The following is a 27241-nucleotide window of genomic DNA, read 5'->3' on the forward strand; positions in this document are numbered from 1 at the left end:
ATCTGAGGTTAGCTTGGTGAGCTTGTATTTTTAAATATAATTTTATTGTGTTTTACTTTTAAGGGAAATCATGACTGCAAAGTGTCAGTTAATATTACAGGGAAGACCCGGACAAAGAAGTAGTCAAAGACTACAGTATTTTCAGGAAAAACAGAAGTCTTCACCTGCATTGAAAAAGGCAAATGAATTATAGTCATTGGAAATGGGCTCATCTGAGTGAAAACTATTAGAACAATCATTAGCGGTGGTGCTGGCATCAAAGAAAATGCTGAGCTCAGGATGTTACTGAGTAGGACAAAGACTTTACATGAAGAATCCTGGGGATGGAAAGTGATACTCTTGATCCAGGCTGGGTCTGTCTGTGGCTCAGCTGGACACTGCCAATAAATTCAGGGGGATTTTCTTTCATGAACACTTTCTGTTTTCATTTTGCTTTCCATAAACTGTTTATTTGTTGATGATGATTGTGCTGAAGTGGAAAGGGCAGAAAGTCATGTCTAAAGTGTTTTCAACCTGTTAGACCCTATGTCTGGTTTTCCTTTCATTTGTTATGAGAAAAGGTCATTTTGTTTCAAGCATTTATGAGTCATCAGTTACTTTTTAGCAACTGCCGTACTGTGTAAATTTAGAGGACTTCAGTTAAGGGTGGAGAACCTTAAAGCTGCAAACCTTAGGAACATATCCTAAGGAACTAAAGCATATAATGATGTAACTCTGAAGATATCCATCTAAGAATTGTTTATGTGACAGGAAGACAGATTTAAAATGACAAAAAAATTGGTTAGATAAATTATGCTACATTTTTACAATGGAATATTAGGCAGCCATTAAGATGGTTATTATGTTTGGATGGATATTCGATATTAAAGAATTATTTTTGATATAATGATATTATTGTGGTTATAGTTTTAAAGAGTCTTTATCTTCTCTAAATAGTTGTTTAAATATTACAGATAAAATGATATAATGCTTCAAACTAATGAGAGAGAGGATGATGTATAAATGAAACAAGGTTGGCTATGAGTTGATAGTCACTGATTTGAATAATGGCTACGTAGCAGTTTATTACGTTATTCTATCTGCCTTTGTAGATATTTGAACACTTTCCTGCTAATAAATTAAAAAGATAACGTCATGTATGTACATTTACTGAGGTTGTAAAAGATGTTCATAATTTTTTGCTAAATAAAAAAGTAAGCAGTATATGCAGAATGGTTCTTGTTTTTGTAAAACAAATACACGTGTACATGAAAAAATAGGAAATTATTTAAAGTTGATGTGCCAAAATACGGGTTATTCCTGTGTGGGGTAATTGTGGATGATCTTATTACTTATTTATATCTATTCGTCTATATTGTTTAGTTTTCCTAGATTATATTATTTGTATATTTAAAAATTAAAAAAAATAGTGGGCTTGGGAAACTGGCAGTATCTACTAAAGCTGAGCATATGCAAACTCCATGAGCTGGTAATTCCACTTCTAGGCATATTCAAATCGAAATGTGTACATATGTTCAGCAAAAGGGAAAAAGTATAAGAATGTTCATACCAGCTCCATTCATAATAGCCTCCAAGTGTAAACAACCCAAATGTCCATCAGTACAAGAATGAGTAAGTTGCGCTATCTTCACACAATGAATACTGCACAGAAACTGAGCGAGAACAAGTAAATGAGACAATATGGGTAAATCTTAGACACATAATATTGAAAGAAAAGAGTGTCAACTGCACAAATCCATTTATTTAAAGTTCAAAACAAGAGAAATGAACCTAAGTGTTAGGAGTCAGGACAGTGATTTTCTTAGAAGTGTCAGTGGCTGGCAGGAAACATGAGGAGGTTTCCTTGGAGGCTTTAGCAATAATGTCCCTTTTCTTGAATGTGGGTTACACAGGTGTTTATTTTATGAAAATTAATTGGGCTGTATGCTTAATGATTTGTGTGTGTTCCTGTATTATGTTCTATTTCAATAAAATGTTCAAAAATATTATAGGACTTGTGTGCAGTGTTCAAGCTAAGTGGTGGGCTAGTGCGTCATTGTGCAGGCTGTAGTTCCATCCATTAGAGTAATAGCTTGTTCAGCAATCTCAGTAGGAAGAGATTTAAAGTTAATATGGAAATCCGGTACTAACAGCTGCATTTGCACAGCCTCCACTTATGAACATCCTGATTTTTTCCCTCCCCCCACCATGTTTGTGCCAGATGTCCCTAAAATGTGGACCTCCAAGGTTCAGAATGTGAGACGGAGAAGCTAGATCCGAAGCTGAGCTTTGCCTCAGATTGGGGACAGGAAGAAACTCATGGAATCATCATCGTATTGTAAATAGTCACAGTCACTCAGGGACCATGCATGATGTAATACACACAGCTACCATTTATCAAGCACTTACCATGTGTCAGGCATTGTTCTAAGTGCTTTGCCTGTGTTACTTCACTTAATTTTTACTACAGCCCTGGGAGAGGGAGAAAGTATTTTTGCAATCCCCACTTTGGAGATCAGAAAAATTAGGCAGCTTGCTCACTGCCATGTAGCTTGTAAGAGGTGGAGCCGGGTTTTGAACCCAAGCAGTCTGGCTCAAAACCTGCACAGGCTCATGAGATAGAAGCCAGGCCTGTGCTTTCTGTTCTGAGCCAGGTTCCCTTCCGACTCAGCCCAGACACCTGTTCTTTTTGGGGCTGCATCTAGTCATCTTCTGTCCTGCCTCTCCCCTTAGCCTGATTCCAAAAAACTCAAATAGAATGCTTAAAGCATTCATTCATTCATTAAACAAATACTTATCAAGCACCAAACATGTCCAGACACTGTGCTAGACACTAGTGATATATTTGTTTTGTTTTGTTTGTTTTTGATACAGGGTCTCACTCTGTCATCTGGGCTAGAGTGCAGTGGCATCATCATAGCTCACTACAACCTCAAACTCCTGGGCTCAAGTGATCCTCCTGTCTCAGCCTCCCAAGTAGCTGGGGACTACAGGCACATGCCACCGCACCCAGCTAATTTTTCCATTTTCGTAGAGACGGAGTCTTGCTCTTGCCCAGGCTGGTCTTGAACACCTGGCCTCAAGCAATCCTCCTGCCTCAGCCTCCCAGAGTGTTAGGATTACAGGTGTGAGCCACCGTGCCTGGCCATATTTGTAAGCAAAAAACAGATGTGGCCTCTGTTCTTATGGAGCCTCAAGTCTAATGTAGGAGATGAACATTATTCAAATAACTAAATAAAACTACAAAATTATACATGTTAAGGAAGCTGTGGAAAAGTATTAAAGGATCCAGGGAGGGAACCGAAGCAGAACAGGGGTTATGTACGTTGTCTCATTCTGTCTTCACATATACACAAAAGTCTCTGAAAGATGGCATTGGTCCCATCCCAAGAGGAGAAACTGAAGCTAAGAGAGGTGAAATGACCAGCCCAAGGTCACTCAGCTGACAAAACACAGGGCTGGGTCTCATGTCTCCATAGCTCAGGCTCTTTGTTGTCGCCCATGAATAGTTTCAGATACTTTCACAACAACCAGCATAGAAACAGCGACAACTACCTTTTATTGCTCTACTCCTACATTTCTTACCCATATCTCTTCTCAAAATTCCCAACAACAGTATGGCATAGATCTTGTTTTCCCTATATCCCATACCATAGATAAAGACACTGAGGTCTAGAGAAGTGAATTGATTTGTTTATGGCCACCTGGCTAATAACTGGTAGAGCTGGGATTTGAACCCTAAGCTGATTCCAAAGTGAGCAGACTTTCAACTATATTATGTGAGCCCTCCAGGCCTGGCTATAAAACTGAGCTTCTTATCTGGGAAGGAATTTTGTAAAACAGAGTTTTTGGCAAATCTTCATGTAACAAAAGATTAAAGCATTCAAGATATTTTGATGCTTCTAGTTTAGTTCTTTCTTTTCTTTTCTTTTTAATGTGGGATCTTCCAAGGCAGCCCTAGCCACAAGGAAAGGAATAAAAAAGATATTTACCCTCAGTGGAGAGGGTGCAAGAAAAGCCGAGATGAAAACTTGCCCTGGAACTGTGGTTAACTAGGGGTGTCAAAGACACTTGAAGACATTAGAAACAGAGAAAGATGGGTAGGGCCTCTGGGTCATATCCAAGATTATAAAAATGCAATTAACTTGAGCCAGGTTCCTCCAGCCCATAGCAGTCACCTACCCTTCCGGTGTGTGGCTGTATTTACCAGTTCTGGGTTAAGGACATGGGACCAAGTGTCTGTCCTTATGGAACATAGCAGGGACTCATTAATGACCATTCGCTGGCTGCAGGCTGTGGGGGAGATGTGACGTGGGAGGGAAAAAGGTCTTCTCTGAATGATTCACAAGCTGCAATTCAGAAGCTTTAACTATGCCTGCATCCAAGGCATTGACCAGTATGTAAATCCATGATCTTAAGCAATTCTGGGGCTTCGAGGAAAGATCTTAAGTCTAGGGGAGGGGGCAGTGGGAAGGACTTCTAAAGGAAGCTCTGGGACACAGGCTATGGATTGGGGTGTCCTGGGTGTTGAATCATGAGATGCAGAAGTTATTGAGAATAGTCAGTTAATGTCTGAGGTCAACAATAGTTTTTCCAACCATTTAAATTCACTGACTAAAGCCTGCCTGATTCAGAAAGGGATTTGGGTGAAGTTTGTTCCTCCTGCAGGTCTCTTACACTGCAATCCTCAATTTGAGTCAATAAGATTCCATTGTAGATATCAAAATTTCCTTTTGAGTATTCTAATTAAATAAATCAAATGCCATGCAACACTTCTAATTGATGGTGGCAGCTGCCTAGAGTACGGGGCTGAGAAAATTTTTGAGACTAAATCTGGGCTTAAATGAAAAATAATGCTGTGATCCATTAGCGATGTCTGCCACAGGCACAGGATAGAGGAGTGGGGTTACATGTGCCACATATCTGTCACCCTGAAGCTAATTGTTTCACTTTAGTTATTAGTTTCATCCCTTCTTGTATCCAAAAAACTTGGGAGAAAAGCTTACCTACCAGCCCAGACACAAACCATATCCCAAATATGAATGCCATTAACATTATTAATTAAACATCATTAACCCATAAAGCAGCCTAAGAAATAGGGTGGGATGGTAAAAGTGCCACATTTCCTTTGGATTTCTCTGGGCTTTACGAGCTAGGAAATCGCTTTAGTCAGGTTCCTTGGTTGGCAAGCTAGCCTACTCAAGAGGGGTTTATTATACGAGTGCAGATGGGAGTGATAAGGGATTTGGAAGATCTCACGGAAATCCAAGATCAGACACTTCACTTCAGGAACCGGAGACTTTCTCCAGAAGAAAAGCTTCAGGAACCCCAGTAACAGCGGTTTGAACATCTGAAGGTTGGGTATTGGCATCACTCAGAGACTTTCTTCCCTTTGGGCTCGCACTGCTCTCCTCTGTCTTTTCCTGCGGCTTCTTCTCCGTCTTTCCTCTATTCACAGCACCTCCTCATGTATAATCATTGTTTTTTTTTTTTTTTTTTCTTGGAGACGGGATCTCACTCTGTTGCCCAAGCTGGAGTGCAGTGGTATGATCATAGGTCACTGCAGCCTTGAACTCCTGGGCTCAAGTGATCCTCCTGCCTCAGCCTCCCAAGTAGCTGGGACTACAGGTGTGCACTACTATGCCGGGCTAATTTTTTTTTTTTTTTTTGTAGAGACGGGTCTTGCTATGTTGCCCAGGCTGGTCTTGAACTCCTGGACTCAAGCAATCCTCCCACCTCAGCCTCCTAAAGTGCTAGGATTACAGGTGTGAGCCTCTGTGCCTGGCTTCATTTTTTCCCTTACACCTTTGGCTTCCACGCAGCTCCTCATGACCCCTCTGACTTCCCTCTATCAGAGTTTTGCAGCCTCCACTCCCCCCATTGCCTGATTGATTCTTGACATGTTTTCCATTTTTCATTCCCAAGAGTGAGACTCTGATTCACACAGATTATCTTTTGATACTAGCTCATGTCTCAAAGGCCAGCTCAAGATTAGCTGTATGAACTATGGTAGATTGAAAAAATCTCCACTCCTTTGCAATGTGACTTTGTAGCTCTTCCCATCAAGACGTGGAATTTATTCTCCCACCTTTAAATTGGGCTGGATTTGTGACTGGCTTTGGTCACAAGAATATGGCAGAAGTTTTGCCAGTTTCTAGCATAAAACTCAAGAACTCTCACATACTTTCTATTCTTTCCCAGGAACCCACCACAAGAACAAGTCTTTGCTAACCTGCTTGAGAATGAGAGACTACGTTGTTCTGGCCAAGGCCACTGTAGACCTGCCTGTAGCCAGGTGACCTCCAAACATAGGAGAGAGCCCAGCCAAGATCAGTAAAGCCACCTACCCAACACTCAGCTGATTAGAGATGCACAAGGGAACCCAGCTGAGACCAGAGAATCACCCAGTGGAATCAGCCTCCTAATCACTAAGAAATTCTCATTGTCTTAAGTTACTGAGTTTTTGGGGAGTGGTTTGTTATGCAGCAATAGCTGATTGATACCATGACTTTAAGTAAATCTCTAAACTTCTTTGAGTATTAGTTTTCTCTTTGAGAAATGAATCAGCAAGGCCTTCCCTGTCTGCCTTGGGGAAGACTTTAAGATGCTATGCAAATATAAATCTCAGAATATTTATGGAGTGCCTATTTTACACCAAGCACTGAGCAAGACCCTGGGAATTCGCAGGACAGGTTGACTCTGTTGTAGGGCATCATTAATACCTCCTCTTTCTAGCCATAAGCCAGTCACCAATAAGTCAGGGTGGACACCCCTGTTTGAACAGCAGTGGAAGAGGGAGAGGTCAGCAAGCTCACCTGAAAGGCCTAAAGCAACGGACCAGCTGTCTCATCTTCTGATTTATCCACAGATTTATTTGTAAGCTGTCTCCCTTACTCATTTCCCCTACTATGCTAATAACAAGCCTTCCCCCTCATGTTAAACTGGTAAGTTCTAGGGATGGACAAGAAAATTAGTTCGTCCCATCAGTAAACCCCTGCTCAGGACCACAACAGTGGACGTGCCACAGTCCACGCTGTGAGAGCTCTCGCAGCCTAGCGAGGGAGGCAGAGATGGAACAGGTCCTTGTGGCGTGTGGATGTACAACGTGGCCTTTTCCCTCGGTCCCCGCATCTAATCCATTAGCCAGTCCCATGGCTCTACCTCCAAAGAAATCCTAAATCCATCCACTTCTCCCCAGTTCACTGCTATTTTCCTGACCCAAGCCATTGTCACTCTCGCCATGGCCTTCCGACTGGTCTCTATGCAGCGGATGGAACATTCTTTTAAAAATCAGGTCATATCCTTCTCTTGTGCAGAATGCTCCACTGGGTTCTTGTTGCACTGAGACAAAACCCCAAACTCTTCATCACAGCCTCTAAGGCAGTGTATGAACCAGCCCTTGCCCGGTTCTCCAATTTTATCTCCTGCCTCTCTCATCCTCTCTCACTCTGCTCCAGCCGCACAGGCCATCCGGTTCCTCCAGCACTTCCAGCTTGCTCTGACTTTGGCATCCGTTCACCTGTTGTCTTCTAAGATGCTCCACCTCTCTCCCCTCTACATCTTTATGTGAATGCTTCTCTCTCACCATTCGGGTATGGAGGCCAGGGTCGCTTTCACAGACCATTCTTCCCTCACCGCTCCAGCTAAAGTAGCAACTTCCTCCCCATCACCACCTTGTTTTATATCCCCGCCCCCCACGTTCTGTTTATTCACTTGCTAACATGTTTGTCATTACCCCATTATAACGCACATCATCATCTCTTATGCACTGAAGACGGGAGTCTCGCCTGGTTGGTTCATCTCAGACATACACAACAATATGCCTGGTGTACACCTGGTGATCCTTATACTCAATAAATAGTTGTTGGGAAAAAAATCAATGAATGCAGAGGGCTAAGGAAGTACCAAGAAGGAGTGAATAACCCAATAAACAAAATAATGGTTTCTTCCTTTGCCAAAAATTCCACCTTTGTTGTTTCTAACTACCTTGCTTCAGCTGTCAACCAAATGCAGTTGGGAAGCAGAGTCTCAGACCTTGTAAACACTTGCAGAATCTGGGGTCTGCTCTTGGGGCTGGGGGGGGTGGGTAATTAATCACTGTTTATTTGTGATTGCTTTTACCCAACATGGGTAAATCACGGCTTCACGTCCAACATTTCAGTTGTTTTAGTTGTAGAGATGTTTATTTTCCTTAAAACATTTGCAATAAAAAGTCCTGACACCTATGGAGGAAAATAGGACTTTGGCTTCAAGAGTCAAGGTCCCAATTGTCAACTTCTGCTAGGAGAAATTTGGCAAGTTCGTGAGCAGTGTGCTGCTTGGTGACACTGAACATCTGGTGGGACAGGAGAGGAAGAATGCAGTTACAGTTTTATTCTTTTTAGCATCATGTTAAATTGGCCATGAAGCCAGGGATGGTGCAACTGAATTATAAGAGGGCTGAAGTATTACATATAAATCCAGAAAACAGTCAAGGCGTTTGGCTCAAGGTGGGCTAAGACTGTAACAGGAGGTGAAACGCATTTAAAAAAACATGAGTGGAAAAGACATCTTCTTTGCTAATAATTTGCCTCATTTGATACTGGGAGATGGAGTCACGGGGTTTGTACCGCTCAGAAAGGTGACTTCCTTTGGAAAACAGGGCATTTCCTTCTGAAGGGTAATCGCTGATTCCTTAAATGTCGTGCGATCTGGGAGTGTGGTCAGACGGAACGTTTTATCGTCATCTCTTGTTTTCTTGCGTGTGGCTTTTCTGTCTGGCCTTTTCCACGTCCTCCTTCATGCCCGGCAATTGGACAGGCTAAGCCTCTCCAGGGAGGATGCTAAATTTTAGTTTGTTTCAGGAGCGACAGGCTCAGCTGATCAACTGAAAGGGGGGAAAAAGCCGTTGCCTTTATCACCTTTTCATCAAGCCCCCTCTTTCCTACTGGCTTGGTGGCAAGCCAGTAGAATGCCACAGACTGGGGGGCTTGAACACTGGAAATCAATTTTCTCATAGTTCTAGAGGCTGGAAGGCCAAGATCAAGGTGCCAGCAGGGGTGGTTTCTCCGGAGGCCTCTCTCCTGGGCTTGCAGACAGCCGCCTTGCTGTGTTCGCATGTGGACTGTTTGCTGTGTGCACACATGCCTGGCGTCTCTTCCTCCTTTCATAGGGACGCCAGTTGGGTTGAATTCAAGCCCAACCTTATCACCTCATGTAACTTTAATTATTTCTTTAATGGCCTCCAAACATTAGGAGTTAGGGATTCAACATACGGATTTGTGGGTGGGAAGGGGGTGGACATAATTTAGTCCATAACAACTATTGGGCACTTGAAATGTGGTTGGTCCATGTTGATATGCGCTCTAAGTATGAAATACACCCCAGATCTTTCATCATTCTTTTTTTTTTTATCATTTCATCAATTTTCATCATGTATGAAAAACAGAATGTAAAGCATCTCATTAATACTTTTTTATATGGATTATATGTTGAGTGATAATATTTTGGATATGTTGAGTTAAATAAAATATATTAGTAAAATTACATTCACCTGTTTCTTTGTACTGTTTTAAGCGTGGCTACACAAAAAACTAAAACTGAAATTACATTCAAAGCTTATGTTATGTTTCCAATAGACAATATCTGTCCAGAGACCCTCTGCTAGCTGACACAGCCACCGCTTGCAGTCAGTGGGAATACTGCCCTCTGGGGCCCTCTCCTGACCCCATCCTTGGGCCATTTAACTCCTTTCCTCCTCCCGCCCTCAGACCTCCTCTTTGGCTCAGTCATCAGTTTCGTCAAGTGGTGCCGGGACAGGGCAGGGTGGAGATCCCGGGGGCAGTGGGGGAGGGGGGCTTTTGGGTGATGGAACTGGAGGGAGGGAGACATTCGCTCTGCCTCTCCCTGTGGTCTGGCTCAGAGGGGGAGACGCGCAAGATAAACAGACCTTCCCTGCTGTCTAGATGACTCCTCTCAGCACATCTCTTAGGTGTTTTGTGCTAAAAGAGTCTCCAACTCATACTCTGTTTTCAGTTGTTTTGCCAAAAGCCCCATTTTGGAATGTTCCAGGTCCCAGGAAGGAGTTAAGGGGTGAGGGGAAAAAATCCCATCTCACTACACAGACACACATAACATATGGTCCCCGATTTGCTCCCACCAGCAGAGAGTGAGGAATGGGGTTGGCGGGGAGATAGGAACAGCACTTGAATAGTGTTCAAGGCCATATGAGGGGCACTTTCTATGCATAATTTCTCTTGGTTCTTCTAACAACCTCATATTACTCTCATTTTATAGACAGGGAAACAGAGACCTGGGGAGTTTAAATAACTCCTTTGGTGTCACCTGGAGGGTAACAGGGCCAGTACGTGAGAATGAGTCTATCTGACTGTCCAATGTCGTTGCGTGGGCCTGGAGTAAAAAGGGAGGATTTTCTGGAGCATGTGGGGACTCTCTTGAGTTGGATTCAGGTCCAGGAAGGAAAGCAGAGGGAATTCTAGGCTGGAGGCTGGCACGGGCAAGAGTGTGGAGGAAGGGCCAGCACAGGTACTCCCTAGAAAGTCCAGCCAAGAAAGGATCCTGGCCTCTGCCTCTTACAAGGTTACCCTCCTGTAAGTCTTCTGCTTGATGTTTAGGGTCGGAGGACACTGGGACTTGGCAAGGACTTGTAGGCACCATCCCATAGTCTGCTCATTCCATTGGGTTGTCTATGGGTCATTCCCTGCTGGGATCACTCACCGGCTTCGTATAAAGTCTTTTTTGAGGTCTGCTATTTCCTTGTCCATATACTTGATGTTCTTCATTGGTTTGTCAGGTACCTGCTGAGAAGACAAAAGGTGACAGTAAAAGGAGTGTTACTGCAACTGTTACAAATGGAGCCAGGCTACAAGAGGCTAATGTGTTCATCTCAGATGTCTAGGCAGCTTTTGGGGATCCTGGCTAGCACAGAGTCCATCTCAACACCAAAGAGGGGGCTGTGTGACATGGTGGACATACCAAGGGCTTTGGAGACAGGTGGACCTGACCTCTGATCCTGGTTCTGCCTGGTGAGCAGCTAACTGTGTGACCTTGGACAAATTCCTCAACCTCTCTGAGCCTCAATTTCTTCACTAGAATGGGAGAATTATTCCTACTCTGTTGTGAAGATTAAATTAACTGCCAAATTCCTCATTCATAGCAAGCATTTGATAAATGGAAGCTACTATTAGTAGGATTAAAGTAAAAAATATTAAACATTAAAGATAATTATTGGCGGCATTAGCAGCTGATTTGCAGAGCTGAATGTGATCAATATAAAAATGAAAATTTACTTTTTCCCCATTCCTTTCCCAATGACAGGATTTTACTAGTGAATTATGCAGATAATTGTTCATGGGCTTTTCTTTTCCTTTCTTCTAGTCATTTGCCTTGACTAGACATAGAGGAAACCTCACATTACTCAGAGGTTGATACCAGGTCAACATAACTATTAAAGATAGTTAATTTAACTACATTTTAATGTAAAAGCCATTTTTCTCAGCTCCCAGTATGGAGAAACCATAATCAGAATATTATCTGGATTATCCTGTCTTGAAATTAGCAATTCTCCTGCCTTGGCCTCCCAAAGTTCTGGGATTATAGGTGTAAGCCACCGTGCCTGGTTCCTTGGCTGAAAATTGATGGCAGACTCATCAGCTTTCATCTTGAGGGATGGGTGAAGTGGGTGGAGAGACAGATCTCCAAGGAAGCAGGTAAGGAATCCCAGGAGCACTTTCTCAAACTTTTGTATGATGAACATTTGCTTTTCTCACACACCCAGCCTCTAGTCACCTCCCTCTTCATACCAGTGCCCTGGTTAGGCCTTTTGCCTCTCCCCACTCAGCACTTGTACCTTGGGGGATACTTATGGTACCAGCAACAGGGGTGGACCTGAATGACTGAAGCCAAATAGCGCAGCCCATTCCTTGTCATTGTGACTGGGTCAGGGATGGTCACGTGACCCAGTTTGGGCAAATGAGATACTTTTTCCAGGGGCTTCTGGGAATCATGATTCCTAGATCTTCTAGAAACCACAGGTAGAGATGTTCTCTTTCCTGATGACTTTGAATGGAGAAGCAGATGTCACCTAAGAGTTGCCAGCAGCCGTTTTGTGCCCATGAGGGGAGTCAGCCTTGGGCTAAGAAGATGTGGGGGAAGGGCCGAGAGAAGAGTCAGAGAAAAACTTGTCCCATGGTGCCTTGTGCAACTGACCAAGCTTCACTAGAACGTGAACTTCTCATGAACATTTCCTTTATTATTTAAAACAGCTTAAATTAGGTTTTCTGTTATTTGCAGCCACAATATTCTATCTGAAATGTGTCCCTCTCTTGAGAGTGCCAAGGCAGGCAAGAGATTGAGACTTACTTCATCTAGTCCTTCTTCCCCTCTCGCCACCCCTTTTGAGAGATAAAGAGCAGATGACCCCCCATTCTCGCGCATTTTGCAGTGAAAGCAATGAGATTGGCCCTGCTGAGATCAAATATTTGAAGTTAAGGCTGCCTCTCTTTCTAATCCTACTTTTTTTTTTTGAGCACCTCATTATATCTTTCCTGCAGGACCAAAGTAACTTTCCTAAAAGACGTGAACAAAATATTTATGAACAATGGATAAATGAGCATACAAAAATTTTCCTGCCAGATAATTTGAAAATACATGATGGAAACCCTGTCTAAAGCCTCAGTCATGCATCTATCATTCTCTTAAACATCTTAAGTTTCACCTTCCTCATGAAACAACTATGATAATGTCCAACTTTCAAGCCTTTTCTCTTCAAATGTCACGTAATAGTTGCCCGTGTACTAAGGATTCACATCATTGTGTAAGTGAATTTGTACTGGCTGGGATTGGTGCTGAACAACTTACGGTAGCAAAGCCAAAGTCGTGTCCTCAACTTGACATAATACTTTAGCAGGACAAGATGCATCTTCCAAGCCCCACAACTATGCCAGCATTTCAGTGCGTTCTCAGGACACCATTTTTGTTAAATTATAATGGTAATTGTATAATTATAATACAAGTGTCATAAATATAAATATAATTATAATATAAATACAATTTTATTTTATAATTGCAATTTTGTTTAATTGCAATGAAAATAAGCCAGCAGTAATAACTGGTTATTAGGAATTTTACAAATATCATCTAATAATATTAATACAATAAAAAGTTTATAAAGCATTAAAAAATCACTCTCTCTACAACATTTCTAGAGAGCAATTTAGACATACATATGGCAAACCTTAAAAATACACATCTTCTTGCCCTAGCAATTCCACTTCTAGCCAAGGCAATTATGTGGCAAGGAAGAAAAGATTCATCCATGAGGATGTCTACCACAGCAGTGTGGATAATAGTGAAAAACACCTAAATGTCTAGCAGTAGGCATTGGGGGAATATAGTATGGTCAATTCAGACAGTGGCAAATGGTGCATTTGAGTCTTGGTGCTACCACTTAATGTTGCTACAGATGTTTATTTACTAACATGGAAAGGTGGTAATGAAATAATAATTTTGAGTGAAAACGCATTTAAAAAGATGTAAAGATATTAGATCCCAGGGAAGTTTTAAGATTTATATTTATAAAATCTATGGAAATTTATAGAAATTTATATTTAACACAAATTATGTTTTAAAATGTTGATATATATATAATAATATAAAAATCTGGAAGCAAATACAACAAATTGTTAATGGGGATATTATCTCATGGTGTTTGAATTATAGACAATTAAACAATTTTTTGCTTTGGTTGTCTCTCTTAATTTTTCTACACTTCACATACATTAATTTCAATAAAATAATAGCGTTGATCATGTTTATAAAGCAATTTTGAATAATTCTCTCGAGGTAAGCAGAACTTAAATGTCTAATTGCTGATTTAAATGGAGTCACCTATGAGTCTGGAATGATGGAAGATAATAGTTTATTTTAACACACTGTATCAGGCGGGTTCTAGGCAGGAAATCAGAGCTCACGCCAGGTAGTTTGATAGAGGGAATTTAATAAGGGGAATGGTTACAAAAGTGCTGGCAGATCAGAAAAGCCACATAAAAAATGACAAGGCGAGCTAGAGATTAGCAAGAGGAGGAAGCCTCTGCCACCTTCAGGGCTGAAGGGACTAAGGGAAGAGGTGGCCGTCAGAAGCCCTGGGATGGGGCCACCTGGCACAAACTGGACTCACGGAAGGGACGCAGTTGCAGTTGGAGGTGCCACCAGGAGCTGAATGAGAAAGGAGGAGAAACACCCTGGCTGCTTCCTAACTCTCATGACTCCAGTTTCCTGCTGGTGCCTCTTACTGGCTGAACCGACTTGGAAGCCAGAGGGCAAGAGCACCCGGGAACTGGAGGTTGCAAGGATCAGCCCCCTGCAAGGAGCAGGAGATGGGAATGGTGTTATAATTACAGCTATGCAAACAACTTGGACTATAAAGTTGGTTCTTCCCTTAATGTAACCAAGGACCCCTTTATAGATGGTAACTTTGGGTATTCCTTTTCTTTTGATCCTAAGCCTGAGATCTGCAGAGTTTTCCATGGCTTAGATACATGTGCAGATTTGAGATTATTCATTCTCCTCTCCTCTCCCCCTCCCCTCTTCCCTCTCCCCTCCCCCTCTCCCTTCTCCTCTCCTCTCCTCTCCTCTCCTTTCCTCTTTCTCTCTCTCCTCTCTCTCCCCCTTCCTCTTTCTTTCTCAAAATCATTATCAAAAAGCTTGATTCTAGGGTATCCAGAACTCTCCTATTTCTCCCAGTTTCTTTGTCCAGAAAGTATGGTATATTCCAGATCTTTGTATTACAGAGCTCCTCCTCTTCTATCAAAACTTACCTGTCCTACGTCCCACACCTTTAGGTCCTTGTACTCCTTGCTGATACTGACTAAGGTATCTCCCTGCCTAGGTAACACATTTGTAATGCAAGTCCACATTTAAGATTGTATTCTAGTTATGAAACTAACTAATGAACATTGTACAAAATCAGGAAAAGATAAAAAAATTAGGAATAAATAAAAACCAGGTATAACCCCACCACCATCTCTGTGGATGTCCTTTGTTTTGCACTCTGTGATGATGCCCAGGCTGGTTGCATAAAAAGCATCTTGGGGACTGTTGTTTTTGATTTTTCTGTCCCTGCTTCCCTTGGATATGCCATTGGCCTTCAGAACTTTCAGTTTTTCCATAGCTCTGCAGAGCATGGGTGATGACTCCATTGTTTGCTTCCTGGAAAACAAAGTCAAATCTCTGCCTTTCCCACCTTTCCTACAGCACGTATGAACAGCATCTTTCCTCTGATGGATTAAATGAGTGTTTTTGGTTTTGTCTGAGACAGAGTCTTGCTCTGTCGCCCCATGTAGAGTTCAGTGGCGTCATCATAGCTCACTGCAACCTCCAACTCTTGGGCTCAAGGGATCCTCCTCCCTCAGCCTCCCGAGTAGCTGGAACTACGCATGTGCCACCATGTCCATCTAATTTTTCTTTTTTTAGTAGAGACGGGGTCTTGCTCTTGCTCAGACTGGTCTTGAACTCCTGAGCTCAAGTGATCCTCCTGCCTTGGCCTCCCAGAGTGCTAGGATTACAGGTGTGAGCCACCAAGCCTGGAGACTAAATGAGTTTTTGAGAGAAGGATGGTGAGAAACCCCGTGTGGCATCCTGTAATGTATCACGTTAAAAGCTGATAAATGGGGAGATGGGGGTGTGGCCAGTGCACAGATTCACAGTGGAGTCTTAGGTGGGGATGGTCTTTTGGCAGGCATACTCACATTCAACATTCGTGTTCTGGGACTGCTGAAACAGTAATATTCAGAAATGACATGGTTTAACCTGACAGCTGAGAAGTGGGAGGTGACTGGAATGAATGTAAAGAGATTGGTTGTAGGAAAGACCCAGGTTTGAGTCCTGGCTCTGTCACTTAGGAGTTGAGTAAACATGAGCAAGTTACATTCGCTCTCCAAAAATCTCAGTTTCCCCATCTGTGAAATGGAGCTAATGCCAATCCTACCAATCACATTACTGTTCTCTCATGTGACATGCACTGTTCCAAGTGTGTTCTTGTGTGAAATATACGATTCCATTGAGCCCTCATTATATTATTATGCATTCCCATTTTACAGGGGAGCAAATGGAGGCTTAGGCAGGTGAAAATGACACGCTATTAAGTGTCAAAGCCTGGATTTGAACTCAAGTTCAAGTGACATCTTAACTGCTACTCCATTCTGCCTCCCTCCCCGCACCCCCTGCACCATTTCACACAGAGGGAACTAAATAAGGGGTAACAGTTGCTAGCTGCTGATTTACAGACACTACCCTCGAAGCTCTTCCACTGAATTTTGTTAGATTTCATCATAAAGGATTTTATATGGCAGAAAATCAGAATGATTTGTTGAAGGTCACGGCCGGAAAGCCAATCTTCTGAATATCTGTTGTTGTCTGTGTTTTATGAAAGAATGTTCCAAACTCATCTTTGTTATTCCTTAAAATATGATCTACTTCCTGGAATCAGATTAAGATGAAAATGAACCCACGTGAAATGGGCCCGGGCCGACACAGACGTCAGGGGAACAGCTGGGATGCTCCGCCGAGTGGCGGGGGGAGGCGGGAGGCTGTTTGGAAAGAGAGCACCAAGGAAGCGGCGGGCGAGATGATGAACAAATTTCAGACTCATTACGGAGAAGCCGTAAGGAAGGGAAGAGGCAGGGAGTGGGTAGGATCATGGCGCCAGTGCACGCGTGGGCTCGGAGACCGATGTTTAAGCGTTTGGTGGTTTTATGGTGGTGATGGCCATTTTCCTTCGAGGAGAGGGAGTTTTGTTTTTTTGTCATAAGGATATAAGATGGGTACCTACCTACAAAGGGATACTCTGAATTAGTGACCTCATCCCCACGCAGACCCTTTGAACTGAAATAGAAAGTGGGGTTTTGAAGGAAACCCAGGATCTGAGAGGTGAAGTCGCTTATTCCAGGTCACCCAGATGGGAAGTGGGGGAGTTCAGCATCTCGCGTTCCTTGCCACCCTCCCCCACTGTATATAATAATCCAGGGATCCACAAACTATGGATGGCCCCCTGCCGGTGCTTTTATAAATTAAAGTTTTATAGGGACACAGTCACACCCATATGTTTAGTGTTGTCTATGGATGTTTTCCTGTTATAGCAGCAGAGTTGAGTTGTTGTGTTGGAGACTGCATGGCCTGCCAAAACCTAAAATATTCACTATCTGGCCCTTTACAGGAAACGTTTACTAACCCCTGAGCCATCAAGTCCTATTGACTTTACTTCCTAAAGAGCTCTCGAAGCTGTCTTCCATTCCTGCCCACTATTGTCATTCCCACGCTGCTGCAATCCACTGTTGACCCTCAGCAGGACAACAGACGCAGCCTCCCAGGGACCTCTCTCCTCCATCCTTGCTTCCCGTACCCATTGCCCGCACAGCTGACCCTTCCAAAATGCACACCTGGTTCTGTTACTCCCTTGCCTAACACACTTTTAAAATGCTCCTTTTTGTTTTTAAAGTCCAAAATCCTTCCTGAACTACACAGCTCTGTGTGATCTGGCTCCTGCCTTCAGCCATATCTTGCATTGCTCCCCTGTCCTGATCTCTATGGTCTGGCCACATGAGCCTCCCTGAAGTGTCTTGTGTGTGCCATACTCCTTCCAACCACAGGATTTTTGTACCTGCTGCTCTCTCCTCCTGAATACTCTTGTGCAATCCTTTTGCCTTCAATTTGTTAGCTTTGGCTCACCCTTTAATTCTTTTCTGGGATGCATTCCTTGACCTCTCTAAGCCTGGCAGACTGTCACGTAAGGATACACAGGTTGGACACTGCACAACTCTGGAGAGCTACACTACTCACATTTTAGTCTATGTGAATGGAATCTGTCTTTGGGGATGGAGTGGTCAGTGGGAAGGAGATATGTCTAAGTCACCTAAATTGACACATTACTGAGGAATTGCTACCTGTCAGTATTGTGCTAAGCATTTTGCACCATCAGTCTCATGTACTTCTTCCAACAACCCAATGAGATGGTTAGTAATAAATCCCTTTTACAGAAGGGGAAAGGGAAGCAGAAGTGAAGTTCATGCTCAAACAGCTAATCAGCTTTCAGAGCCAAGACTAGAACCTCAGTCTCCCTGCACTGGAAACTTGGGTCCTCAGCCATTAAGGCTCCCTGAAACTTCAGTCTTCCAGCCCTTTGGGCTGGAGGGAAAGGCAACGTTATTGCATTGTTTGCTTCTCAAATCCTGCCTGTTTTCTAAGGAGGGTTTGCTGAGAAGGAGGATGAGCGTAAGGAGGGGTGAGAAGCACAGAGAGAAGATGAACAGCTCCAGGTAACAAAGGCAGAGTGACAGATAATGGACAGTAAGGACGGGGCCTTGAGATGGGGAAGGGTGGAGTAGGAGGGTCTGACATCTGGAAAAAAAAACCCATAATCTTTTAAAGGACTGTTTTATTGGTTTTTCCTGTGCAAGGTGCAATGTAACCTGCTTATCCATCCCTCCTGTGAACGCTTTGGTAAGATCCACATTATGCACTGGCACTTAGGGAGTGGGAATTATGCTTTGAGGGGCTTGATGAGGTGTGAGCCCAGCCCCAAGGTGGGCCAAGGGGAGAGCAGAGGTGGACAAGTGACAAATGCAGGATGAGGACAGAACATGAAGTTAGAATCCCAGCTTTGTGCCCTGGCACCTGTGTGACCCAGAAAAGCCATCTCCTCTGTACATCAGGGCTCCAACGTGGCACCTGCCCGATCTCCATCCAACAGCTGTGATGATACTAAGAGGCGTGCTTTGTATACAGGGCTTTGTGACCCAGAAAAGCCAAGGAAATGTTACTATCACTCTCACCATACTGGGAGTATCTATAGTTTTTACACATTGAATCATAAACTATAAATGAAAAATATAACGTGACTGAGATTGCAAAAATATTCCCAAATAAACTGATTAAGAGCAGATGAAGGCTGCCGATGACCCCGCAGGTGGTCAGCAGTGGTTGCGATGCAGCGACATAACATTAGGTGGCGCTGGATGCCACAGCTTTCATTCGAGTCCTGGTTTCTTTCAATCTGTTTCTCCATCTCCCTCCTCCTCTCACTTGATTGAAATGGAAATTAGCTGCCAGCATCAATGAGCCTCCGTCAGCCCTGGGACTAAGCTGGCTTGCAAACAGCCAGTGTGTTATCCACCCAGTTAAAAAATTTAATCAAATACATTAGTCTTATAAGCTCTTTTGAAAGACTAGATATGAGGGGCCAGCAGTCCAGCTGTCAGGCACCAGCGGCCAGTGGGAATCCGTATGATGGGCTGGGGGCTGCCGTCCAGAGTCCTGGAGGAGCTTCAGGAAACAGGAGCCCCAGGATGTGACAACCACTCTACTCTGTGTTGTGCACATTGCTCATGGCACTTCTATTTAGTAATGGTAACACTGCCTAAGTTCTCAGGGCCTCCCTTGTGTCTGGAAATGTACTGGGCTCGAGACGGCAAAATGGGCTCCAACTGTGAGTGCCAGCTTCAGTCTATCCATGAGTAGTCAGGACTCTCTGGAGCACACCACAGTCCAATCTCATCAGTAGGCATTTCTGTGATTGATTAGCAATGTCTGCCATGGACTAAGGAGGGGACAGCAGTGTCATACAATTGCCACGCTGGGCAGGGGAGGCCCTTTTCCTGCCTTTTCTCATTGAATCCTCACCACCATCCAAAAGTTGAGTGGTGTGTGATTATCATTATCCCTGATTTATGATTGAGAGACCTGAGACCCAGAGAAGTTAAATAACTTCCCTAAGGCCACCCAGCTGGTGAGAGCTACAGTCAGAAGTTCACCCAGCCCCCACTGTCTGTAGGGCCGGCCCCCTCTATTTCCCTTTTTTTTGGTCATTGTTATGCACTTTTTTAAAAAACTTCAGAATATTACTGGGGTGCAAATGTCTTGGTTACATGGTTTGCTTTTGTGCAGTTTGAATCAAAGTTATAAGTGTGCCCATCACCAAGATAGTGTGCACTGTACCCGTTAGGTGTGGATTTACCTGTCCCCTCCTCCCCCCCGCCCACCTGCTTGGTTTCCGTGGAGTTTTACTACCATGTGTGCACATGGGTGTTGATTGATTAGTTCCAATTTAATAGTGAGTACGTGTGGTACTTGTTTTTCCATTCTTGTGATCCTTTGCTTAGAAGAATGGTGTCCAGTTCTTAAGCACACCACAATTCACTTCCTTTCTTGGAAATGAAAAAAAAAATTGGCAATTCATTCTGGAAAAATGAAATGAGTAGTGATCCAAGAAAGTCTCCTTTCACACTGCCAGGGTCCTGATAAGAAGAGAGTGTGTTGGGGGCTAAATGCTCAGGTGGTTCCCATCTGTTTTCTCTCTCCCTGGGAGACGATGAAGTTGACATCTCTGCAACCATTATGTGAACCCTTTGAAGGTCCAAAGAAGCCCAGCTTCTCATTAGCTAAAGACTTTGAACCTTGTTTTTTACATGAGAAGCAAAAGCAGAACTGAGCTTATGCCACTGGTGAAAGAGAAAACAGCCAAGACACCGAAGAGGCAGTTGGGGCTACATGGGGCTCAGCCTTTAGGATGACTATTGTGACTACAAGGCTGTCGGGTCGTGAGTTCTGTGATGCTGTCCCCAGGATGCCATTCAGTGCCAAAGTGCATGGACCACATTATAAGGCTCAGTGAAGGGCAAGGACAGCTCAAGTATTTCTTAAATACCTATGATGAGTTAGGAACACGAAGGGGCTGTGATGCTGGCGAAGCTACCATCCTTTTCCTCAGGGAGTCGTGGGCTAGCTGGGGAGCCAGGCATCAATAAGCAATTCAGCTACAGTGCGGTGAAGTGCAGGTGCCAAACACAGCTTCGGGGCTGCAAGGGCTGCTGGCAGAGATTCAGACTGCGCTCAATGCAAAAAGTGGAGGGCAGGGTGTGCTGGGGCTCAGAGCACGATACCCCAAAGCATGGCGCCTTGGCATGCTGAGTACTTTGAGCTGATGCAGGTTGTGGGGGCGGGGGCCTCGGAAGCAAGAGCTTTCTGATCTTCCACCCTCCTTTTTCCCTCTCTTCTTTCTTCCCCAGGCAGGGTCACAGAAACTAGAATTTCTGTCCTCTGTGGCAGGTCATAAAAGCAGCTAGAACTCCTCTGCTCCAAAGCAAGCCATACGACCTAGAAAGGTTATTGTCTGACCTCCACCCTTCCCACCCACTGAGGGTCCTCATGTGACAGGTGTCCTGTCCCATACCTGGGACGGTGGGGAAAGGAATGTATTACAGAGACACAGAAAAGAATCTGAACAAACAGGCCTGCCTAAGTCCCTCTCAGTTTATTACTATTAGATCACACCTCTTTTTGTCCAATCATGTTTCTCTGCCACTACCCACCTATCTCATCAGATTTAGCACAAAAATACAGTGTTCCCTGGGTCTTGGGCTCTTCATGTCTGAAGGCTCCTATGTCTTGTAAATCTTTGGTTAAAAAAAACTTTGTTATGCTTTTCCCTCATTCGTCTTTTGTCATGGGGATGTCAGCTATGACCCTTGGGAAGGGTGAGGAAGGCATTACTTTTTCTCCCCTGCGGGTGTTTCAGACAGAGGGAGCCACAGGGAGCTTAAATGGCTGGAATGTTGAGTGTTGGGGGAGGGCGATGAAGGGTCCCCCCCTGTCCCCAGGCAGGAGAGAACGAACATGCCCTGAAGCTGCTATTGCTGTTGAGATGCCACAAGAAACCATTTTAGCAAAATCCGCTCAGGGATGAGGGCCCAGGGAAGGTCTAAAGATGAAGCCTTGTGTTTTATTTCATTTCATTTTTTTTAATTCATTGAGTTGTTTTTAATTAGCAGTATTTTTAAAAGGTTTAACACATTAACTGCCAAGTGAGTTGTATTTACCTCACACTAGTTTTGATCCCGGGGCCTCATGAAGCAAAACCTGGGCAAAACCTTGCAGTTGGTCTATGAAAATCTTTCTTGTTGCTGTTCTTATTGTTACAATTAATACTGACAGATTAATTCTAAAAATATGGATTAAATGAATAGAAGCCAATAAATTTCATTTTTCATTAAATTAGAAAGGATTATTTTGTTTTTGAAGTTTTTATTCTATTTTCATAACAAAACACCGTGGCCCCAAGGAAAAATTTGTTTTTTCTAGTGTGGCAGTCAGTGTGTTAAAAAACATGCCAAAGGGTATGTAGCTGAAATGTATTACTTCTCCCTTGTCCTCAAACTATACATTTCCCTCCCTGGAGGTGACTAGTGTTACTAAGTTCCCATGTATCCTTCCGGAGAGATTTTATGTAAGCAAATACATATACACACCCATAAACACACACACACAAACATGCACACATACATTCTTTCCAACCACAAACATATACAAATACACAAATACACGAATGGCAGTATTGCCTGTACCCTGATTTCCCCCCACATAACAAATAGATCTTGGAGAGTGTCAGAGGACTGAGGGACCAGGAGGAGGCTGGAACAAGACGATGGCAGGCTCTTGAGTCTTTGGAGCTGGATCTAAAAACATGAGTGGTGGCTGAAAGGCCATTGTCAGTACATGGACTGGAGCTCACAGAAGAGGATGGAATTGGAGATTATGGTGAGGGGTGTTGAATTAACTGTCAGAGAGGGAGATGGGGAAGGGGAGAGAGGAGATGGGGAGAGGGAGAGAGAGGGAGAGATGGGGCGTGGGGGTGGAGGCAGGCCAAGGAGGGAGGAGGGGAGGAGAGGAAACTGCGATTACTAAGATTAGAAGGCCAAGGACTGATGCACGGGGACAACTGTCAAGGAACAGATGGTACCAAGAAGAAGATACAGAAAAGCCTGCCTGTTTCTGTAAATAAAGTTTTATTGGAACACAACCACCACACATTCATTATTGCTATATCGTCTGTGGCTGCTTTTGCATTACGAGGACAGAGCTGACTGGTTAGAATGGAGGCTGTATGGTCTGCAAGGACTAAAATGTTTGCTGTCTGGCTTTCAAAAAGTTTGCTGAGCCCTGATTTAGAAGAATGAAGCATGCTTCTTGGACAAAATTTCAGCCAGAAATCCTCTTCAAGGATGGACAAAGTTACCACCGCAAAATAAACAAGAGCAGCGATTCCAAACCTCATCCCACGAATGCGCCTTGGTGCCATGGCACCTGGGGTCTTTTCTGTAATTCTTGGCATTTTTCCCTCCAATCCTGTTGAAGGAGATTGGACAGCTGAGAATCACAAAAGGTAGGAATGGAGAATTGCAGTCTATTTCCTGTCTCTCAAGTTTATATTAATAAAACCTAACAGGTAGAGAATATTTTATTTTATTGAAATGAATAGGGAGTGAAATTCCAGACTTCTATGCTTACAAAATCCCAAATCATCTATCTTTTCTTATTTCCTAATTATTTGTTGTTGTAAGGGGTGGAGCACATTTTGGTGATGATGATGTCATTCATTAAGGGCTTCCTGCTGCCTGGCTGGTGGAATGCCGCCTCCTCCACACTGCAAGGTGGACTTCAGGTGACACCTCGGTGTCACTGAAGTTCTTTTTGGTTGTCATAACTTGGGGGAAGGGTGCATCTAGTGGGTAGATGCCAGCGATGCTGCTAAACATCCTACAATGTACAGGGCAGTCCTTCCCCTACAAAGCTGTACCTGGTCCAAATTGTCAAGAGTGCTGAGATTGAGCCATGCTGTTGTAGTGTTGTTTTTTTTTTTCTCATGGAGATTTTAGGGCATCCAGCACATAGCTTGTTGATCAGCATCTAGGTCTTGCTTTGCCTCTACACCAGCCTGTAGTAGGCAGCCTCCAAGATGGTACTCAGTGATCCTCACCTCCTGGAATTCACCTGGAGTAATCCCCTCCCTTGGAGGGTGGGCTGGACCCAGTAACTCACTTCTAATGACTAGAATATGGCAAAAGTGATGCACTGTCTCTTCTGAGAGTAGCTTACAGCATGAACACGGCTTCTGCCTTGGGTGTCCACTCTCACTCTGGGCAAAGCCAGCTTTCAGTTTGTGAGCTTCCCTTTGAGAGAGGACTATGTAGCAAGAAACTGACATCTCCAGTCCACAGCCAGAGAGCACCGGACACCTGCTGACAGCCACATGAGTGAGTCTGGAAGTGAACCCTTCCCTAGCTGGGTCTTCAGATAACTGCAGCCCCAGCTGTCATCTTGACTGTGGCCTCAGGAGACATCTTGAGCCAGAGACCCCCCAGCTAAGTCACACCTGCATTCTCCACCTACAGATATTGTGAGATAATCAATGTTTGTTGTCTTAAGCTGCTAAGTTTTGGAGTAATTTGTTACACAGCAATATATAAAATACAGCCATAGAGGAATAAACTCTCCACAGGAAACAGTTGGTGATTTGGGTTACATAAACTCATTTAATTCCTCTTTAGGGCCTACTCACAGGATTAATAGAACTTCTTTGACCATATCCATTTCACCTACTGGTGAGGAAAATGTGTTGGTCCATTTCAGGTATGAATTGGCCTGGATGTGACTTGATTGCAAACAAGATCATTCTATAACTGAGCTACCCCAGGAGATGGGAGATTGTAGTATTGAAAAGCACAGACTTTAGACTCAGAGAGACATGGGTTCAAATCCCAGCTCTGCCATTTGCTGTTACTTTGGGCAAGAGCTGTAAGAAATACATGTTCTGAAATGCCCATTGCACAGGTTAAAAAAAAAAGTCACCATGCAGGCATGGCAGGACAGAGTGACAGGTATATGGGCCCAATGGTCAGCATTAAGTAAACAGACTACTGAGTCGTCTTCAAGGTAGACAAGTAAAAGAACAATCTGGGACTTTAAATGCTGCATCTTATGATTTTAACTTTCCTGGTGCACTTGGCCACCTGGCTTCTAGTGTTGTCATAATCCCCTTACATACACGCCCCACCTGGATGGGAAATTCATGCCTCTGTGGTCCCAGAGGTCCCTCTGGAGTTCTGTGCTAGCTTCGCTGGCATGGTGACCGGTCTAGCACCTTTCATGCCGAGAAGGTACTTATTCCCAGTTGTCCTCAAGGTGATGCTTCCAGCCAGTGTGTTGTGGACAGTGGGTGCTGGAAGACTCGCTGTTGATGAAAGAGCTTTACAAACAGGAAACCAAACTGCAACTATGATGCCTCCTGTCACCATCTCTTGGTCCCTGGAGGAAGACCATAATCTCCCTGGAATGTCGCATCTTCTAGTGCTCTGGCTTTAGCCCCAGGGTCAGTGGGAGCTGACAAATGGACTGGGGTTTGGGCACCAAGACTCAGCTTATATCCACAAAGCAAAAAGGAAACCAAGCGGCTCCAACTTAAAATACTTTTTTTTTATGTTCAGCTTACTCCTTTATCATGCTTTGTATTCCTATTTTAAACATGGTGTTCAAAACCGCTGATTCAACTAGTTCTGACGTTGTAAACTGCGTGTTTGCTCTCTCTCCTCCTCTGGACTCTAGCCTTGCAACGTGTGCAGGGATTGTGACCTTGTCACACTGTGTCTTTGGTCTTGGGCACGGTGCCAGATGAAGGGTGGTTTCTTGGCAGTTACTTGTTGAGCGAGTGGATGAAGGGATGAAAATAAAACTGCAATGTTTGTTGCTTTTCAATTTTTAGACTCAACTCAGAGACTGAGCCTGGAAAGCTGAATGGTGGGCACAGAACGTGAATGCTGTCAGTCTGCACCACAGGATGCAAGGCGAGGCGGTGAGGAGCTAGTCTCTCCTGCTTCAAAGCGAGAAGTCAAAGATACTCTCTATGGTGAATGGGGCAAGAAATGCAAGTGTAACATATTTTTTTTAAATTACAAAATTGACATACTTAAAGGTAAGGCTATTTTTGGAGAAATAGGAGTTAGGGGTGGGGAATGGTGTGGGCAGGCAAGAGAGCTAGATCCCCATCTTTCATAGCTGAAAGTCATTCGAGTCTTAAATGTATAAACTGAGAAATACAGACAAAACTGAAACAATGTAGAGTCCCAGATCATTGGAAGACATAGCAAAACATGTTAGAAGTGGCTGGTTTGAGGGGTGACATCTAGGAAGAGAAGGAGGCAGAGAAGAGGGATTCCTGTTCCACAGTAGAAGAGTTTCCGTGATATTTGTTTTTTTTTTTTTTGTCAACCTGTGTCTGTTTTACATTACTTTTCCAAAAACTAAAAGAGTTGGAGAGCCCTCGCTGGAATCAAAATACAGAGCCCTACTTTGTCCCTGTGAAAATCAACAAGCACAACAAGCCTCGTAATATCCACGCTCATTTCAGAGTCGAGACAAAATTAATTTGGAAAAGAAAGTATAGCCAGGGAGCGGAGTTAGCAACCTCAGGAAATTCAGGGAAATGTAATTGAGTAAGAATTATCTCCTTAATTACTTCTGACCAAATCAATAACAACGCTAGATGAGAAACCACAGTCGCCACCAATGAGTATCAAGTTGCTGAGAAACTAATTGGGGTTCAGACTTGTTTGAAAAAGCAAAACACCTTCCTGCTCATAGTTAGCAAACATGGTTCCTGAGGGTGAGCAGAGACAAGAGGAGACTGCAGCTTGCAGCCTGGGGTGGAGAAATGAGCTGAGGACTCTGGCTTATTTGTTGTAAATGTGAAAGCCTGAATGGAGGGGGAGCCCTTCTCCAAAGAGATGAAAGTGTGGATGGCTTTGATGGTGTCAAATGCTCATTCTTATGCCTTCCCTGGGCTAATCAGAGACAGAAGCAGGTTCATCATGCAAATTAGAGAGAGGTGAACCAAACACAGCAAAGGTAGGTGAGGGAGCATTTTTTTTTTTTTGCAGAGCACAAGCTTTTTGTGGGAACTACAATGATTTCCTTAAAACCATCTCTAAACACCTTTGGGGAGGAGGCAGCAAGGATCTTTGTCTCAAAGGGGCTTTGCAGGGCACAACCTTCTAGATTTATCTATCATGGTTTGGGGATTGGATTAAGATCTTATCTAGAGTTGAGATTCAAGAGTGTCCCCTTTGCCTAATCTTGGGCAGACCTACCTGTTCCCACCCCTGTTGGGGTCTTTGACAATTGACTTCTCGAGTCCCTCTCACACTCGGTGCCTTGCTCTTTGCTCTCCTGACCCGGGAACTTGTCAATGAACCATCCTCACTGTCCAGGACAAATGTGCTATTATTCTATTCAAAAAGGACTTCCTGAGCCCCTCTTAGGGTCCCACCCCAGAGGTAGGAAATATACATCCTCCTCAAAGCTCCCTCCTGGAGTCTCATGGGGGTACAGGCAGACATTGAAGAGACAGTCACAACCCCAAATAATGTAGGCTGTGGCG

The 27241-nt window shown here is 43.8% G+C and overlaps 1 protein-coding gene across 3 annotated transcripts in view; it reads right to left on the reverse strand.

The window, feature by feature from the left end:
• The window catches only part of CCDC60 (coiled-coil domain containing 60), a 150313-nt gene that overhangs the window by 70461 nt on the left and 52611 nt on the right, over positions 1-27241 (reverse strand). For all 3 annotated transcript variants that reach the window (XM_045534698.1, XM_045534699.1, XM_045534697.1), the window contains exon 2: positions 10696-10778. In XM_045534698.1, coding sequence (XP_045390654.1) covers positions 10696-10778 — 83 coding nt within the window. The remainder of the gene's footprint in view (positions 1-10695; positions 10779-27241) is intronic.

This window comes from Lemur catta, chromosome 21 (assembly GCF_020740605.2).
Source record: "Lemur catta isolate mLemCat1 chromosome 21, mLemCat1.pri, whole genome shotgun sequence".
Lineage (NCBI taxonomy): Eukaryota > Metazoa > Chordata > Mammalia > Primates > Lemuridae > Lemur > Lemur catta.